This window comes from Scyliorhinus torazame, chromosome 3 (genome assembly GCF_047496885.1).
Source record: "Scyliorhinus torazame isolate Kashiwa2021f chromosome 3, sScyTor2.1, whole genome shotgun sequence".
Taxonomy (NCBI): Eukaryota; Metazoa; Chordata; class Chondrichthyes; order Carcharhiniformes; family Scyliorhinidae; genus Scyliorhinus; species Scyliorhinus torazame.
Genome location: NC_092709.1, coordinates 26196410 through 26215941, shown reverse-complemented (window position 1 = coordinate 26215941; position 19532 = coordinate 26196410). Strand labels below are relative to the sequence as shown.

Genomic DNA, 19532 nt, shown 5'->3' with positions numbered 1-19532 from the left:
TTAACACCCCCCCCCCCCCCCCCCACCCACCCAACCCTCCCACCCACACGCCCCAACTAATGTTCGATGTTATCCAGTTCTTGAAAGTGCCATAATGAATAATGCCCATGAATTGTAGAACCCATCCATCCTTCCCTCAGTTCAAACTTAAACTTCTCAAGAGTCAAGAATTCCAACAGGTCCCCCCACCACGCTAGGGCACAGGGTGAGGAGGTTGCTCTCCAACCTTATCAGGATCCACCTTCGGGCGATCGAGATGAAGGCTACAACATCTGCCTCCGCACCCATTTCCAACCCTGGCTGGTCCGACACCCCGAATATGGCCCGGGGGCCCGGGTCCAGTTTCACGTGCACCACTTTAGAAATTGCCCTAAAACCCTCCTTCCAGTAATCCTCTAGCTTTGGACAGGACCAAAACATAATGAACGTGATTAGCGGGGACCTCCCTCCTGCAACATTCGCACACATCTTCTACTCCTTCAAAGAATTGGCTCATCTCGCCCTTGTGAGGTGTGCTCTGTATACCACCTTCAGCTGTATCAGCCCCAACCTCGCGCAAGAGGTGGAGGCATTCACTCTCCGGAGCACCTCACATCAGAACCCCTCCTCCATATCCTCGCCCAACTCTTCCTCCCACTTTGCTTTGATCCCTTCCAGTGGTGCCTTCTCCTCTTCCAAAATAGCTCCGTAAACCACTGACACTACCCCCTTCTCCAGTCCCTCTGTCGTCAGCACCTCCTCCAGCAATGTGGAGGCCAGCTCCTCCGGGAAATTCTGTATCTCCTTTCTGGCAAAATCTCGAACCCGCGTGTATCTAAACATTTCCGCCAGCTCCAGCCCATACTTCGCTTCCAGCTCCTTCAATCCTGCAAACCGACCCCCGAGAAACAAATCTTTTAGTGTCTTAATCCCCTTCTCCTCCCATTTCCGTCCCACTTCCCTGGCTCAAATCTGTGGTTCCCCCGAATCGGCATTTCCCTTGACCCTGCCCCCAACCCAAAGTGTTGCCGAAACTGCCTCCAAATTCTCAAAGAAGCTATTATTACCGGACTCACAGTATTTCCCCAGGGCCATCAGGAGCGGCGCTGTTGCTTGCGCCTTCAATCCCGACCCCCTGCACAAACTCTCCTCCATTCTGACCCACTGGGAATCAGCGCCTCTGACCCAGCTCCACATTCGCCGCCCAGTAATAATAAATCAGGTTCGGAAGACCTCAACCTCCTGCCTGCCTTCCCCTCTAAAGCAGCACCTTTGTAATTCTGGCCACCTTCCTTCCCATATGAACGAGGTAATCATTCCTTCAATCTCTCTGAAAAATGCCTTTGGCAGGAAATTCGGCAGGCATGGGAAAATAAATAGAAATCGCGGCAACACATAAGAATATAAGAACATAAGAATTAGGAACAGGAGTAGGCCATCTGGCCCCTCGAGCGTGCTCCTCCATTTAATGAGATCATGGCTGATCTTTGTGGACTCAGCTCCACTCTCCAGCCCGTACACCATATCCCCGAATCCCTTTATTCTTCAGAAAGGCATCTATCTTTTTCTTAAAAACGTTTAAAGAAGGAGCCTCAACTGCTTCACTGGGCAAGGAATTCCAGAGATTCACAACCCTTTGGGTGAAGAAGTTCCTCCTACACTCCGTCCTAAATCTACCTCCCCTTATTTTGAGGCTATGCCCCCTAGTTCTGCTTTCCCCGACCAGTGGAAACAACCTGCCCGCATCTATCCTATCTATTCCCTTCATAATTTTGTATGTCTCAATAAGATCCCCCCGCATCCTTCTAAACTCCAATGAGTACAGTCCCAGTCTACTCAACCTCTCGTCATAATCTAATCCCCTCAACTCTGAGATCAACCTAGTGAATCTCCTCTGCACTCCCTCCAGTGCCAATATGTCCTTTCTCAGGTAAGGAGACAAAAACTGAACACAATACTCCAGATGCGGCCTCACCAACACCCTAAACAATTGCAGCATAACCTCACTCGTCTTGAACTCCATCCCTCTAGCAATGAAAGACAAAACTCGATTAGCCTTCTTAGTCACCTGTTGCACCTGCACACCAACTTTTTGCGACTCGTGCACCAGCACACCCAGGTCCCTCTGCACAGCAGCATGTTTTAACATCTTACCATTAAAATAATAATCCATTCTGCTGTTATTCCTCCCAAAATGGATAGCCTCACACTTGGCAACATTGAATTCCATCTGCCAGACCCTAGCCCATTCACCTAACCTATCCAAATCCTTCTGCAGACTTCCGGTATCCTCTGCACTTTTTGCTTTACCACTCATCTTCGTGCCGTCTGCAAACTTTGACACATTGCACTTGGTCCCCAACTCCAAATCGTCCATGTAAATTGTGAACAACTGCGGGCCCAACACTGATCCTTGAGGGACCCCACTACTTACAGGTTGCCAACCAGAGAAACACCCATTTAGCCCCACTCTCTGCTTTCTGTTAGTTAACCAATCCTCTACCCATGCTACCACTTTACCCTCAATGCCATGCATCTTTCGTTTATGCAGCAACCTTTTGTGTGGCACCTTGTCAAAAGCTTTCTGGAAATCCAGATATACCACATCCATTGGCTCCCCGTTACCTACTGCACTGGTAACGTCCTCAAAGAATTCTACCAAATTAGTCAGACACGACCTACCCTTTGTGAACACATGCTGCGTCTGCCCAATGGGACAATTTCCCTCCAGGTGCCCCACTATTTCCTCCTTAATGATACGATTCCAGAATTTTCCCTACAACCGAAGTTAAGCTTACCGGCCTATAATTACCCACTTTCTGCCGACCTCCTTTTTTAAACAGTGGTGTCACGTTTGCTACTTTCCAATCCTCTGGGACCACCCCAGAGTCTAGTGAATTTTGATAAATTATCACTAGTGCGTTTACAATTTCCCTAGCCATCACGTTTAACACTCTGGGATGCATCCCATCAGGGCCAGGAGACTTGTCTACCTTTAGCCCCATTAGCTTGCCCAATACTGCCTCCTTAGTCATTACAATCATCTCAAGGTCCTCACCTATCATATCCTTATTTCCATCAGTCACTGGCATGTTATTTGTGTCCTCCACTGTGAAGACTGACCCAAAAAACATGTTCAGCTCCTCAGCCATTTCCCCGTCTCCTTTTATTAAATCTCCCTTCTCATCTTCCAAAGGACCAATATTTACCTTAGCCACTCTTTTTTGTCTTATATATTTGTAGAAGCTTTTACTATCTGCTTTTATGTTCTGAGCCAGTTTACTTTCATAGTCTACCTTACTCTTCTTTATGGCTTTTTTATTAGCTTTCTGTTGTCGCCTAAAGACTTCCCAGTCCTCTAGTCTCCCACTAATTTTTTGCCACTTTGTATGTTTTTTCCTTCAATTTGATACTCTCCCTCACCTCCTTAGATATCCACGGTCGATTTTTCCCCTTTCTACCGTCTTTCTTTTTTGTCGGTATGAACCTTTTCTGAACACTGTGAAAGATCGCTCGGAAGGTTCTCCACTGTTCCTCAACTGCTTCACCATGACGTCTTTGCTCCAGTCTACCTTAGCTAGTTCTTCTCTCATCCCATTGTAATCGCCTTTGTTTAAGCACAAAACACTAGTGTTTGATTTTACCTTGTCATCCTCCAACTGTATTTTAAATTCCACCATATTGTGGTTGCTCCTTCCAAGAGGATCCCGAACTATGAGATCATTAATCAATCCTGCCTCATTACACAGGACCAGATCTAGGTCCGCTTGTTCCCTTGTAGGTTCCATTACATACTGTTCTAGGAAATTATCCCGGGCACATTCTATAAACTCCTCCTCAAGGCTGCCTTTATCAACCTGGTTAAACCAATCGATATGCAGATTAAAATCTCCCATGATAACCGCTGTACCATTTCTACATGCATCCGTTATTTCTTTGCTTATTGCCTGCCCTACCATCCTGTTACTATTTGGTGGCCTATAGACTACTCCTATCAGTGACCTTTTCGCCTTACTATTCCTGATTTCCACCCAAATTGATTCAACCTTGTCCTCCATAGCACCAATATCATCCCTTACTATTGCCCGGATGCCATCCTTAAACAACAAAGCTACACCACCGCCCTTACCGCCCATTCTATCCTTTTGTATAGTCTGATACCCTTGGATATTTAACTCCCAGTCGTGACCATCTTGTAACCATGTTTCAGTAATGCCCACTAAATCATAGTCATTCACGATGATTTGCGGCATCAACTCATTTACCTTATTTTGTATACTACGAGCATTCAGGTAAAGTACACTGATGCTGTTTTTTATGTCTTTGTTATGAATCCTAACACCTTGATCAGTAACTTTTCGTAATTTATTTTTCCTCTTACCCTTTCTCCTAATTTTCCTTGTCTTTGAACCCATATCTCTACATAATAACCTGTCACGTAACCTGCTGCCTTGATCTCCATTAACCATTATACTGTCCATAGCTTTACACTTCCCTTCCCCCCAACTTGCTAGTTTAAAGTCCTTGTGACCAACCTATTTATCCTATTCGCTAGAACACTGGTCCCAGAATGGTTCAGGTGAAGACCGTCCCAACGGCACAGGTCCCTCCTGCCCCAGTACTGATGCCAATGCCCCATGAAATGGAATCCCACATTCATTTTAACCGCCTGTATCCGACCCGCCAGTGACAGAGGGAGACCATCCCACCCTGTCAGATCAGCTTTCACTCTCCCCACCAAACTAGAAATGGTGCACCTACTGAGTCCCCCCCACACAGGGTCCCTGCCCTACGGAACAGCAAGCCCCCCCACTCCCGGCCGAGACACCACAAAATACTCATCTTGTCTAGATTTAATTTGCACCCAGAGAAAGACCCAAACACCCGGAGCAGCTCCAATACTCCCCCTATTGACACACACGGTTCCAACACGTATAAAAAGTCATCAGCATACAAGGACACCATATGCTCTATCCCCCGCGCTCTATCCCTTTCCATACCCCTGAACTTCTTAATGTGATGGCCAACGGCTCAATCGCTATTGCAAACAGCAGGGGGGGACATAGGACATCCCTGCCTAGTCCCACGGTGGAGAGAAAAGTATCTCAAGCTGATGTTATTTGTGTGGACACTCGCCCTCGGCTCCTTATATAATAGCTTTACCCTGTCCACAAATCTTGGTCCAATCCCAAACCGCTCCAGAACTGCCATCAAGTACCCCCATTCTACCCAGTCAAACGCCTTCTTGGCATCCAAAGTCACAACCACCTCTGTTTCCTTCCCCAACGCGGTACCATAACCACGTTCAATACCCTTCTAACGTTTGAAAAGAGCTGCCTCCCTCTCACGAACCCCGTCTGATCTTCACCTATCACCTTCGGGAGGCACTCCTCCAGCCTACCTGCCAGTATCTTTGCCAATACTTTTGCATTCACGTTTAAAAGTGATATGGGCCTATACGACCCATACTCCATCAGATCCTTATCTGTTTTAAGCAACAGGGAAATCGATGCCTGCCCCAAGGTTTGTGGTAACACTCCCTGCCGTCTCACCTCAAATATCCCCACCATCAGGGGTGCCAGCTTATCCTTGAATTTTTTATAATATTCCACCGGAAACCCATTTGCCCTGCCACCTTCCCCGACTGCATCCTCCCAATCGCATCTTTTATCTCTTGCTCCACTATCGCGCCTGACCCCCTCCCCTAACCTCGGGTATTCCAGCCCACCTAGAAATTCCTGCATCTCCCGGTCTCCCCCAGGTGGCTCTGACCTGTACAACCTCTCAAGAATTCCTCAAAGACATTGTTGATCAGATCCGGAGCCACCACCAACTTCACTGCACTGTCCCTCAGATTTGTTTTTTTTAATGAGGTAAGCACGTGTCTTTGGAAAACAGCCTTTTGTTAATAAGTTTATATGCATTCACCTGGTACTATTTTATAAATTGGGCAACCTTCTAACATTTGGATGAGGGGAGTGAGGAAAGAGGAATAAAAGCAGTCCTTTCTGCTGTGGTGCAATTAAATCATTCCCACTGTAATCAAGATTTCACTTTGTGCTGGAAGATTCAAAAATGCTCTTCAAACACAAACTATATTTCAAGAGCCAAAAATATATAACTTTTATTTATTGTTTTTATTTTAAAAAGGCTACATCAAGCAGACATAATTTTAAAAATGCCCATGCTTTACTGAACACAATTTACCATGCCACAATACTTTCAATTCGACATACTGGATAATACACAAACTCAATTTATATAGTACTATACAAGTCAGCCTCAAATTTTGCAATGTTCATGTTTAACTCCTTATAAAAGTGTTAAAAGCACAGGTCAGTGGAATGTTGTGCAAAAATGGAGGAAGAGCTTGGTGGCTAATACATTACAGTAAGAGCAGTCCATTAATCTTCCACATTGTCTCTAAATCGGCTTTGTTAATAACATCTCTTCAATACCATTTCCAACTACCCTGATGCTAAAATGGTTCCACTTGCTCAGAGGATTATGGCAACACCAAAGCAAGAGTGTCCAAGGTTATGTGTGGCTCGAAAGTCAAAACAAGTGCAATTTTGTGAGATTAAAAATAAACGTTTGTGGAAGAACTTCCGGTGGCGGCGATGAGCGAGTGAGCCGCATATTCGGTGGCTCTCACTCTGGGCGGGATTTGAGGACCTGGTTCCACGGTTTTACGGGACTGCGGAGCGCTGGAAAGACGGCCACGGAGGTGCTGAGGAATGGGCAGAGCTGCATGGAACCGCGGGAGAGCAGAAAGCAGCGAAAACGGGAGAGGAAAGGACAAAGGCAAGGTGCAGGGGAAGCTGACCCGGGAGCAAAGATGGCGGACCTACAGACCTGGCGATCCAGCAAGCGCTGGAAAACATGCTGCAGGTGATAAAAAGCAGTTTTGAATCGTTGAAGCGGGAAAACTTGGACGCACTTCAGAAGGCAGTGGATCAATTGAACCAGAGATTGGATGCCCAAGACGAAAATGTTAAGGAGCTGAGGGAGGCGGTGGAGGAGCAGGCAGACGTGCAGACGATTGCTGCGCGAGAAGTCAATGGGTTGAAGGAGAGACAGAGAAGACTGCAGACAAAATCTGAGGACCATTGGCCTCCCGGAGGGGGCTGAGGGAGCAGATGCCACAGCGTTTGTGACTGACCTGTTGATGCAGCTGATGTGGGCTGATGCCTTTCCGCGACCGCCGGAGCTGGAGGGGGCACATGGAGTACAGGCGTGGCAGATGCGTCCGGGGCGTTCCCCCCCATCCGATGGTGATCAGGTTCCACAGGTTTGTGGAGGAGGAGCAGGTATTGCAGTGGGCAAGGAGCACTAAGAGCAGCACGTGGAATAACAGTGTTCTTCGCATTTATCAGGACCTAAGCCAGGAGGTGGCCAGGCGTCGAGCAGCCTTTAAACAAGTTAAGGAGGTGTTATTTAAAAAGCACGTGAAGTTTGGTGTGCTCTTCCCGGCTCGTCTTTGGGTCATGCATCAGGGCCAATACCACTACTTCTCCGAGCTCGAAGAAGCGATGGACTTCGCGAGGGATTAGGGGCTGGTCCTGAAAAAAGGACCCACAGATGCAAGCTAGGGTCCGAGACTTATCGTTTGGGAGGATGCCTACTGTGCCTGGACTGACGGTCGACTGTTTACTGCTTTAAAGGTGCCATGTGTTGTATTTTTGGGCAGCTTTTGCCTATGTGGGGTGCGGGTCGGGGGGGGGGTCCCCCTCTCGTATGCTCTTTTTTTCCCTCTTTTCTCTGCTGTTGTTGGTACCTTTCGTCGTGTTCTCTGGGAGCCTTCATTGTAACATAAAGGTGGCCGGTAAGCAATGGGGATTAAAGATGTTGGTTGGGGTTTTTTCAGGTCTATGGTTTTTATGTTTGTTTCGGGTGTGTGATATACGGGTACCGTGTTACTGTGTTGCTATTTTATTAATGCTCAAAAGGGACGTGGGTTCACACTTATCTGTGGAATTTATCACAGCTGGAACGGTATTGTACCTGGAGCAGCCTCACGGTGCTGTTTGATGTTTCCATCCTGTTTGAGCTTTCCCATTTTCGTTAGACTGCTCCAGTGGGTCAGAGTGGGGGATGGTGTGTTGATGAGTGGGGAGATGAGGTCGGGGAAACAATGGGAGTGAGACAAGTGGGCACCGGAGGGATGAGTCACCGGGCTAGCAGATTGGCTAGTCAAGAGTCAGGTGTGGGGAGGGGGTGAATACAGCCAGTAGATAGCAGGAGTGGGGCTATCGGGAGATGTTGCTTGGGGGGGGGAGAGGAGAAGAGTTATTCTACTGACGTGGGAGGGGTCTGAAATAGGTAATGGAGAGGAGGTCGGGGGTGGAGGCGGCGAAGAGGCGAGCCAAGAGTGGCACGGCGCATGGGCCGGGCCTTAGAAAGGTTATGGCTGACCGGCGTGAGGGGGGCCCCAACCAGGCCGATCAACTGGAATGTCAGAGGACTAAATGGGCCAGTCAAAAGGGCACGCGTGTTTGCGCACTTGCGGGCTCTAAAGGCAGACGTAATTATGTTGCAGGAGACACATTTGAAAGTGTCTGACCAGACGAGGCTAAGGAAGGGCTGGATTAGCCAGGTCTTCCACTCGGGCTTGGACTCTTAAGTCCAGGGGGTAGCAATTATGATCAATAAGCAGGTTCAATTTGAGGCGGAGGGCGTAATCGCAGATGGCGGGGGAAGATTCCTTATGGTACGGGGCAAGCTGGAGGGGAGGAGAGTGGTGCTGGTGAACATAAATGCTCCGAACTGGGACGACGCTGACTTTATTAAAAGAATGCTGGGTAAGATTCCAGACCTAGGCTCACGCAAGTTGATGATGGGGGGCTGGACTTTAATACGGTCCTCGACCCGGGGCTAGACCGGTCATGTCACAGAACGGGTAGGCTCCCAGCAATGGCAAGGGAGCTGAAAGGGTTCATGGAGCAAATGGGGGCAGTGGACCCATGGAGAGCCAGACAGCTGACAGGAAGGGGCTACTCGTTCTACTCGCATGTTCATAAAGATTACTCTAGGTTTGATTTCTTTATCTTGAGCAGCGACTGTGTAGGGGAGGTAAAGAATACAGATTACTCGGCAATCACTATTTCGGACCATGCCCCACATTGGGTGGACCTGCAGGTCGGTGGGGCGAATTACCAACGCCCGCAATGGAGGTTAGACGTAGGATTGTTGTCGGAGATGGGGATATGTGAGAGACTGCAGAAGTGTATGCAAAATTACTTGCAGGTGAACGATACGGGGGAGGTTTCAGCAGTGACCCTGTGGGAGGCGCTGAAGGCAGTAGTGAGGGGGGCGCTGATCTCAATTCTGGCTCAGAGGGATAGGGCAGACATGGATAGATTGGTTAAGGAGATTCACCGGATAGACGAGGAGCATGCGGGGTCCACGGGGGAGGACCTACTCAGGGAAAGATGGAGGCTGCAGGCGGAACGGGGGGTGCAATCCATGAGTAGGGCCATGGAACAGCTTAGGAAGGCAAGGGGAGTGGTGTATGAGCATGGGGAGGAGGCCAGCAGATTGCTAGCGCAGCAACTCAGGAAGAGGGAGGCAGCAAGGGAAATAAGTAGAGCGGTGGACGGGAAGGGGAGCAGAGTGGAGGACCCGTCAGGACTGAATAAGGTATTTCGGGACTTTTATAGTAAGCTTTACACTTCAGAACCCCCGGAGATGAAACGGTTCCTGGATGGGATAACCTTCCCAAAAGTAGGCGGGTGACTAGTGGACGGGCTTGGGGCCCCGATTAGAGCGGAGGAGGTACTGAGGGGCCTAAAGGCCATGCAGTCGGGGAAAGCCCCGGGACCGGATGGATACCCAGTAGAGTTTTACAAAAAGTTCTCGGAGATAGTGGGACCGGTCCTGACTAGGGTTTTTAATGAGGCAAGGGACAGAGAGACCCTGCCTCCGACGATGTCGCAAGCCACCATCTCGCTGATATTAAAGCAGGACAAGGACCCGGAATCCTGCAGGTCATAAGGCCAATCTCCCTGATCAATGTGGACGCCAAGCGCCTGGCGATTGGAATTGAGGACTGCGTACCGGAGGTGATTGGGGATGACCAAACAGGGTTTGTGAAAGGCAGGCAGCTGACAGCCAACTTGAAGATTGCTTAATGTGATTATGATGCCCCCGATGGGCTAGGAGGTGGAGGTAGTGGTGGCAATGGACGCTGAGAAGGCCTTCGACAGAGTGGAGTGGGACTATTTGTGGGAGGTACTTGGACGTTTTGGGTTCGGGGAGGGACTGATTAATTGGGTCAGACTATTGTACCAGGCCCCAAAAGCTAGCGTAAGGACAAACAGGATGTCAGATTACTTCAGACGACATCGCGGGACCAGACAGGGATGCCCCATCTCCCCGTTGCTGTTCGCGCTGGCCATAGAACTGTTGGCGATTGCGCTGAGAGTTGCAATCGGTCTGGGCTCCAATTTGTGATAACCATCGATTCGCCCCCGGGAACATGGATGGAGGGTTTCGAACATGGCGGCGAGCGGGGGTGAGGAGGGTGGACGATATGTTCCTGGAGGGGAACTTTGTGAGTTTGAGGTTGTTGGAGGAGAAAGCTAGGCTGGAAAAGGGAAATGACTTTAGGTACTTACAGGTGCGGGACTTTGTACGGAGACAGGTCCCATCATTCCCTCGCCTCCCGCCAATCGGAATCCAGGACAGAATAGTCTCTAGAGGAGAAGGAGGAGAGGGTAGAGTCTCGGATATTTACAAGGTATTCATGAAGGGGGAAGAGTCCCAAACGAAGGAACTGAAACTCAAATGGGAGGAGCTCGGCGGGGAGATGGAGGACGGGGTATGGGCGGAAGCCCCGAGTAGGGTAAACTCAACCGCAACATGTGCCAGGCTCAGCCTGATTCAGTTTAGGGTCGTTCACCGGGCCCACATGACCGTGGCTTGGATGAGCAAATTCTTTGGGGTAGAGGGCAAGTGCACTAGATGCGCGGGATGACCAGCGAATCACGTTCACATGTTTTGGGCATGCCCTAAGCTTAGGGGGTACTGGGAGTGATTTGCAGGGGTCATGTCCCGGGTGCTGAAAACAAGGGTGGCGATGAGTCCAGAGGTGGCAATTTTTGGGGTTTCGGCAGACCCGGGAGAGAAAGAGGCCGATGTTCTGGCCTTTGTTTCCCTGATAGCCCGGCGGCGAATACTGCTGGCATGGAGGGACTTAAAACCCCCGAAGACCGAACTATGGCTTTCGAGCATGTCATGTTTTCTGGGTATGGAAAAAAAATCAAGTTCGCCTTGAGGGGATCTGTATTGGGGTTCGCCTGAAGGTGGCAACCATTCATCGACTTCTTCATGGGAGAGTGAACGTCAGCAAGGGGGGGTGGGGGGAGATTAGAGTAGAGTAGGAGGGATAAGTAGGCGGGTAGTGTCTATGGGAGAGGAGCGGGTATGGGCATTATGGTTTGGTTGAAGTGTTGGTTTTCTGTTGATGTTTGCATATTTCTGTAATCTGTAACTGTTTACAATGCCAAAAAATACCTCAATAAAATTATTTGTTTAAAAAAAAATAAACGTTTGTGACTTGTTCCTTCCATGAACCACGAGGGAATATTTATACAGTTAGTTGAACAATGCAAAAAGACAATTGCTGGTTTGAAAATGCAACAACTCAACTTATTTAGCAACAACTCAACTTATTTAACCCCACAAAAGGGAGTCATGGGATGTGGGCTTCGTTTGCTAGGCCAAGATCTATTGTCCATAAGGTGGTGGTGAGCCTTCTTCTTGAACAGCTGTAGCCCATATGGCGTATGTGCACCGACAATGCTGTTAGGGAGAGAGTTCCAGGACTCTGACCCTGCAATGGTGATATAGTTCCAGGTCAGGATGCCATTTGAGTTGGATGGAAACTTTTAGGTTACTTTCCCAAGAATCTTGTTTCCGCTGGTTGTGGACTTTAAAACACGGGGCACAGTATCAGGATAAGAGGGTGATCATTTAGGACTGAGATGAGGGGAAATTACTTCAAGGGTTTGAATCTTTGAAATACTCTGCTTTGGTCTACTCCTTTCCTATTTCTTGTGTAGTGTTCATCTGCTGTCCTTGTTCTAGGTGGTAGAGGTCGTGGGTTTGGAAGATAGTCAAAGGAACCTTGGCAAGATACTGCAGTGCATCTCGTATATGGTTCACATTGCTGCCATTGCATTAGTGGTGAATGAAGTGACGATCAAGCGGCTGCTTTGTCTTGGACGGTGCTGAGCTTCTTGAATGTTGTTCAGACTGCACTCATCTAGGCAAGTGAAGGATATTCCATCACACTCCTGACTTGTGCCTTTTAGATGATGGATAGAATTCTCAGCCTCTGACCTGATCTTGTAGCCTCAGTAATTACATGCTCAGTTTAATTTCTGGTCAATGGTAACTGCCTAGAATGGTTTTTTTTTTAAATTTGGAGTATCAAATTTATTTTTTCCAATTTTAGGGGCAATTTAGCGCGGCCAATCCACCTAACCTGCATATCTTTGGGTTGTGGGGGCGAAACCCACGCAGACAAGGGGAGAATGTGCTAACTCCACACAGACAGTGACCCAGGGCCGGGATTCGAATCTGGGTCCTCAGTGCCGTAGTACCAGTGCTAACCACTGCGCCACGTGCCCCCCAACTGCTCAGAATGTTGATGATGGGCGGTTCAGCAATGGTAATACATTTGGGTGTTAAGGGGAAAACTATTAAATGCTCGCTTGCTGGAGATGTTATTGCCTGGAAATTGTGCGGTACAAATGTGACTTGCCACTTGTCAGCCCAAGCCTGAATATTGCTGCGTGCAAGAACAGACTGTTTCAATATTGAAGGAGGTGCAAACTGTACTATGTAATGCTATCACCTGTGAACAACCCCACTTCTGACCTTGTGATGAAACAGCTGGAAATGGTTTGGCCGAGGGCACCACCCTGAGGAACTCCTACAATGATGTGCTGGGGTTGAGATGATTGGCCTCCAACATCCACAGTCACCTTCTTTTGTGCGAGGTATCACTCCAACCAGGAGTGCTTCCCGCAATTCCTACTGACTTCAATTTTGCTAGTTCTCCTTTAGAACAAAGAACAAAGAAATGTACAGCACAGGAACAGGCCCTTCAGCCCTCCAAGCCCGTGCCGACCATACTGCCCGACTAAACTACAATCTTCTACACTTCCTGGGTCCGTATCCTTCTATTCCCATCCTAAAAGACAACAGTCAATCAAATACTCCCTCAATGTTAAGGGCGGCTAGTCACCTCACTGTCACACCATAAAAAGAACACAAAACCTCTGCTTAGCTCAAAACATCACGACACAAGAAATGTATTAAGGTTTCCTCAATTAGGCCAAGCTATCTTAATTTAATTAAAGCATGAATTATCACAGACAAGTTGAAAGTTCATGTCAGCAGTCATGTTTATATTGTATTCACTACATTCTTACAAATAGATATACCAAAAGAAAAAATGCACAACATGGTCTCTGGTTTCGAGAGATTGGGAAAGACATTTCACATCATCACATCTGAACCACTAAAAAGCAGAAGAAACCACTACTTACTAAATAACCATATATCCCAGCCTATCAGTTGTGGTCACATTATCATATTCTTCTCAGGAAATTATCATTCCTGATTTTTAAAAAAATGTATTTTATTCCAAACATGTGTAAAAAACGGTAATATGTACAACACACTCCACAACCTAAGTCCAGTTGTATAATTTTCCCCTTTTACCCCCAGCCTCTGGCCCCCCCCCCCACCACGATGAACAGTTCCTCAAATATTGAGCAACCCCACCTTGACCCGAAGCCCTCTGGTGATCCCCTCAATTCAAATTTGATTTTTTTTTCCAACTGAAGAAAATCATACATGTTCCCCAGCCAGGCCACCACCCCCAGCAGTGTTTCCGACCTCCAATTCAGCAAGATCCTTCACCGGACAATTAGAGAGGCCAAGCCAACGACATCCCCCCCCCTTCCCCCCCAGGAGCTCCGGCATTTCTGATACCCCAAAGATCACCACCATTGGGTCCGGCCTGACCTCCACCCCCACAATTTTAGATAACGCCCCAAACACTGTTTCCCAGCAACTCTCCAGCTTCTCACAACCCCAGAACAAGTGCACACTTCTCACACTCGTCGGCCATCCCTTGAACCCACGCATCCTCGTCTGGGGCATATGTACCTTGTGCACCACCTTGAACTGAATCAAGCTCATCTTCATGCAGGAGAAGGTTGGATTCACCCTACGCATTGCCTCGCAGCATAATCCCCAGCCTGTTCCCTCCCCCAACTCCACCCCCATTTATTCTTGATCCTCATCACTTGCACATCCCACTGCTCCCCCAACCACCCATATATATTCCCAATCCTACCGTCTATGGACTCATCTGGAAGCAGCAGTTGCTCCAATAGGCTGTACCCCAGCAACCTCGGCACCATCCTCACCTCCTTTCAAGCAAAGTCCCTCGTAGCAGGGTCCTCTTTACCCTCAGCACCATCTCCACCCATATAAACTCCAAAATCACTGTCTCCAATTAGGCCTTCGGGGGAAAAATTGAGGGGGTCTGGAAAACCGAACAGGAACCTTGGCAACACATTCATTTTTACAACCTGCACCCTCCCTGCCAGTGTCAGGTGTAATGTAGCCCATCTCTCAAAATCCCCCCTAATTTCATCCATCAACATTGTCAAATTCTACCTGTGCATCATAGTCCATTCCCTCATCACCTGAATCCTGAGTACCTGAACCTATCGCTCGCTGCCTTAAATGGCAACACCCCCCACATTTGCCCCTTGCCCCACCGCATTCACCAGAAACACATCGCTCTTCCCAACATTTAACTTGTACCCGGAGAAGACCCTGATCCATTGCAATATTTCCATGATCCTACCCATATTCTCCAGGGGGTCCAACACAAACAACAGCAGGTCGCCCGCTGTACAACGACACCCGGTGCTCCTTGCTCCCCCTCACAATCCCCTGCCACTTCACAGATCCCTAAAGACCATTGCCAAGAGCTCAATTGACAGCGCGAACAACAATGGCGACAGCGAGCACCCCGTCTCATTCCCCTATGCAGACCAAAACTCCGTGAACTCATCCCATTTGTGCATACACTTGCCACAGGGCTACATACAACAGACGCACCCACGCCATAAACTTCGGGCCAAACCAAAATCTATCCAAGATCTCAAATAAATATATCCACTCCATCCGATCAAAAGCCTTTTCTGCATCCATAGAAACAATGACCTCCGGCACCCGTCCCACTGATGGAAGTCATAACCACATTCAAGAGCCTCCTGATGTTACTGGTGTTGTAAGACTTCTTACTAATGAGAGGCTGCAATTGCAAATACCAGCTCTCTAAAGTTGGACTAAACTCCTTGAGAAGTCAGAATATTGAAATGCTTTCTGAAATAAGGAAATTCAGGCTGAATGTATTGCAAGCCATCACTGATGGATGAAGGTTAAATGGGCTCCTGCTCCAAAAATTGAAACTTTTAAAAAGAAAAATGTTACAACAGCAGCATAGTAGCACAGACCTGTACTTTTTTTGGGTGGTGACAGTGGGACTTTCAGGTACACAGCTTGTTCCCGAAGTTGAGAAAATTGAAGATAACTTGATAAATTCTAACTTGGCACTTACTTGATCCAAATTGAAATGAAAGTGAACGTAAAGCATGAATGAATTGCAATACTATGCACCAATGAAAGTGATTTAAACAAATATTTCTGTTATTGCTTTTACCATTTTTTCTTCATAGGCAGGATCCTCCTCTTTAACCTCTGGTTTAGGCACTTTGAATATAAACGCTGCATCATCTCTGTCCATCTATGGGAGAAAATATTGCATTAAATTCAATCCATTTACAAGAAACTTGCAAAGTGGAGAATTATAAAATCTAAATACAGCATTATTATAAATATTACCCCTCATATTACAGTTATGAGATGGACTTCCAAACAGAACAACAATACATGTTTTAGACAGGGCCAATGCTATTTGGTATTGAGGGAATGTCCTCACTTACTTTAATATGGCAAAGTAGATTCCAGGTTTGACCAAGAAAATGTGTGAAGCACCAATGGTGATGTGCTGAGCGGATGCACAAAAGGTGGCTCTCCTCCTGGAAATTTGAATTTAGGCACTTTAAATCCAAAATAGCCCGCTAAAACCAGAGAAAACCACTCAACGTCAGGACAAGAAATGCCAAGCAGCAGCAGCTCCAGGGGCCAGAAAGACCCAATAGGCAGCAAAGGACGAGAGAGAGAGAGAGAGAGAGAGAGAGAGAGAAATGGGAAAGAGAGCATAGAGCTTCACTCTATGCGGATGCCCTGCTCCGCTACATCTCGAACCCCCCAGGCCAGCATGGAAGGGATCAAGAATCTCCTAAAGGAGTTTGGAGCCTTCTCGGGCTGAGCAAGAGTGAATTCTTCCCGGTGAACCCGCAAGGGAGGGGGACTACCATTCAAACATGATGGAGAGTTCCTGCATAGAGACATCCCTCCAAGCCCCAGTCACAACTGCACTCTCAAGCCCTCTGATCAAATACTCAAGAACAAAAAAAAGTACAGCACAGGAACAGGCCCTTCGGTCTTCCAAGCCTGCGCCGACCATGCTGCCCATCTAAACTAAAATCTTGTACACTTCCGGGGTCCGTATCCCTCTATTCCCATCCTATTCATGTATTTGTCAAGAAGCCCAGCGATGGTAGCCACACTCCGAACGTGGTATCAGATGAGACAATACTTTGACCTAACCAAAATGTCCACCATGGCCCCCATCTGTAACAACCACAGGTTCACGCTTGCAACAGTGTACACCACCTTCAAAACGTGGAGACAGGACGAGGGGACACTTGACGGTTAGCAACATGTACACAGATGACAGAATAGTGACCCTGGAGGAACTCTCAGAGGTTCCAACTACCAAAGGAAATAAAATGAGACATATAGAGATCAAAAACTTCCTCTGTAGGGAAACAACGATGTACCTTCAGATACTAGGACATTTGCTAGTTGAGGAACTGTATTATTAAGCCAATTTTGGATCCAATGTACCAAGTTAACCTGGATTCTGTGTCCTATTACCTTCATAATCAGTCTCTTATTATTCTATTCCATCACCAGGGTAAGTCACAGCGGTTTTGGCTGCAGAGAACTTGGCCAATGACCGCTAAACAATTCACCTTTCACACTGCTGGCCAGCATGGAGATGGAGGGGTGAAGTTGCAATGAGACCGCAAATTAAATTAGCCCAGCGGAATAAGATAGGTCAAACTCCAAAAAGGAATAAGTGGAGGGGAAAGGAGCTGGAGTGGGTTAGGGGTGTGTTCTCTGGACTGGATGAGTTGCGAGGAGTGATTTGAGTTACCAAGGAGAATGGAGTTCAGATACAGGCAGATGTGGGACTTGGCGCCAAAGTAGTTGCGGACGTTCCCCCAACTACCGGAGTACACGTTATTGGAGCAACTGCTGCCCCACGGCTTGGAGGAGGACAGGATTGGGGACATATACCGGTGGTTGGGAGAGCTGGGCATGGCACTGTTGGTAACGATAAAGTGCAAGTGGGAGGAGGACTCGGGGAGGGAGATAGGATGGGGACTCCAGTCTGAGGCGATGCGGCGAGTGAACTCAATTTCCTCCTGTGCGCGAATGAGCTTGATCCAGGTCAAAGTCGTGCACAGGGTACACATGACTTGGGATAGGATGAGTGGGTTCTTCCAGGGGGTAACAGATGGGTGTGAAAAGTGCAGGCAGGGGCCATTGAATCGTGCTCACATGATTTGGGGCTGCGAGAATTTGGGCGGTGGTTGTTTGGGACATTATCTAGGATAGTCGGGGCTGAGGTTAAGCCGGACCCTATGGTGGCAATCTTGGAGGTCCAAGGAGTGGGGCTGCTGGAGGGCAAAGGAGGCTGATTGTGGCATTTGCCTCTGATTGCCCAGCAAAATATTGATTTGAATTGTAAGTCAGATACGCCACCAGGGGTGGTGGCTTGGCTGGGGGCTTGTACGACTATCTCCCGCTGTTCACTAAGGGGGTCAGAAGAGGGCTTCAAAGTGCAGTGTAGGCCATTCATGACTTTATTTGAGGAAGTATTTGACTGGGGGGGGGATCAAATGGGGGTAAATTGTACAAACTGTTCATTGCATCTTGTTGGACTGTTGTTTTTGTTGATATGGTGTACGATTGGAATAAAATAAGTTTAAAACAAAAACTCCAAATAGGAATTGGGAAATATGTGAACTGGAGACACTCCTACAACAACAAAAAGGGACACCAACCCAGCCATGCTGGATCACTGATGATTGACAAGTAGTCGTATCCGGAATAAACTGCTTCGAAACTGTTACATCTCCCAAACTTGCTCTCAGCAAAAGGTCGTGGAACTGAAAGACTGGACTATGATGGTCTCGGGGTAGATGTTGCCTGGTGTGGGCTGAGAGAGTGGGACTAAGTGGCTACCACATGGAAGAGTAGTTGAGGCAAAGTTGTCATTTGTGGGGGGGGGGGGGGGGGAGAGAAGAGATGCTGGATAGGAAGAGGGAGAGAGGCAAAGGAAGGAAGAGGGAGGTGGGGATTGAGAGATGAAGCACGAGGGCAGGAGGAGCAGCCTGTATGTAACCAGCCGCGCTGTGGATCCTCTGCCATTATCCTCAGAGTCTGAAGAGACAAAGAGGGGCGATGCAGCCGCACTGAGCATGCGCCGGTGCCTGCAGGCTTGGCCGGTGCCGTCAACGCGCGAGCGTTTGAAAGGGGGAGGCGGGGGCCGGTACCGCATCGCCAGGTACCGGGGACTCAATGCGATCTCGGGCCGGTACCGCGCGGCCGAGCAAACGGTTCCTTCCCCCAAGCCGACACGAGGCTGACAACCGGACGGACGGACGGCCGGCGCCCCCCGCGGCAGCTTCGGAGCCGTCGTTAACTCACCTGTCTCGGGCCCGGAGTCTCCATCGGCGTTTCCGCCACCGGCGGCGCCCCCTCCACCACCGGCGGCTTCGCAACGACCGCCGGCCCCTCGGCCGTGTTCATATTCATGTCGGCGGTCGGCCTCTCCTCCGCTTCCGACATCCTGCCCCGCGCGGATCGGGTCAATTCACAAGACGCCTGCCGCCCAGGGTCCGATCTCCCGCCGCCGCCGCCCGGCTCCCCTCAGCCGGCTCCCAGCTTCCGCTCAACCGCCCTCCCGCCGCCAGGCCACCCGCCACTCTCGCGAGACTGCTGCGAGCACAGGCCCCGACCTGCCGCGGGCACCGGCCCCGCCCCCGGCCTGCCGCGAGGATAGGCTCCGCCCCCGGCCTGCCGCGAGCATAGGCCCCGCCCCCAGCCAGCCGCGAGCACAGGCCCCGCCGTGCCGCGAGAACAAGCTCCGCCCCGCTGCGAGAAAAGACCCCGCCCCCGACCTGCCGCGAAAACAGGCCCCGCCCCCGTCCTGCGGCGAGCACGGACCCTGCCCCCGCCCTGCCGCGATCAGATCCGCCCGGCCGCGAGCACAAACCCCGGCCCCGCCCTGCCGCGAGCACAGACCCGCACCCGGACCCCGCCCT

General features: G+C 49.2%; 1 protein-coding gene across 4 annotated transcripts in view; it reads right to left on the bottom strand.

Annotated features, from left to right (window-relative positions):
• Positions 1-19180, bottom strand: part of LOC140408354 (SWI/SNF-related matrix-associated actin-dependent regulator of chromatin subfamily A member 5) — a 54731-nt gene extending 35551 nt beyond the window's left edge. The window contains exons 1-3 of one of the 4 annotated variants that reach the window (XM_072495439.1): positions 18916-19180; positions 15731-15814; positions 10596-10673 (exon numbers count right to left, since the gene is read on the bottom strand). In XM_072495439.1, the coding sequence (XP_072351540.1) occupies positions 10596-10673; positions 15731-15814; positions 18916-19056 (303 nt within the window). In that variant the 5' untranslated portion in view covers positions 19057-19180. The remainder of the gene's footprint in view (positions 1-10595; positions 10674-15730; positions 15815-18915) is intronic. The other 3 variants (XM_072495441.1, XM_072495440.1, XM_072495442.1) reach the window with 3 other exon arrangements.
• Between the last annotated feature and the right edge of the window lie 352 nt (positions 19181-19532).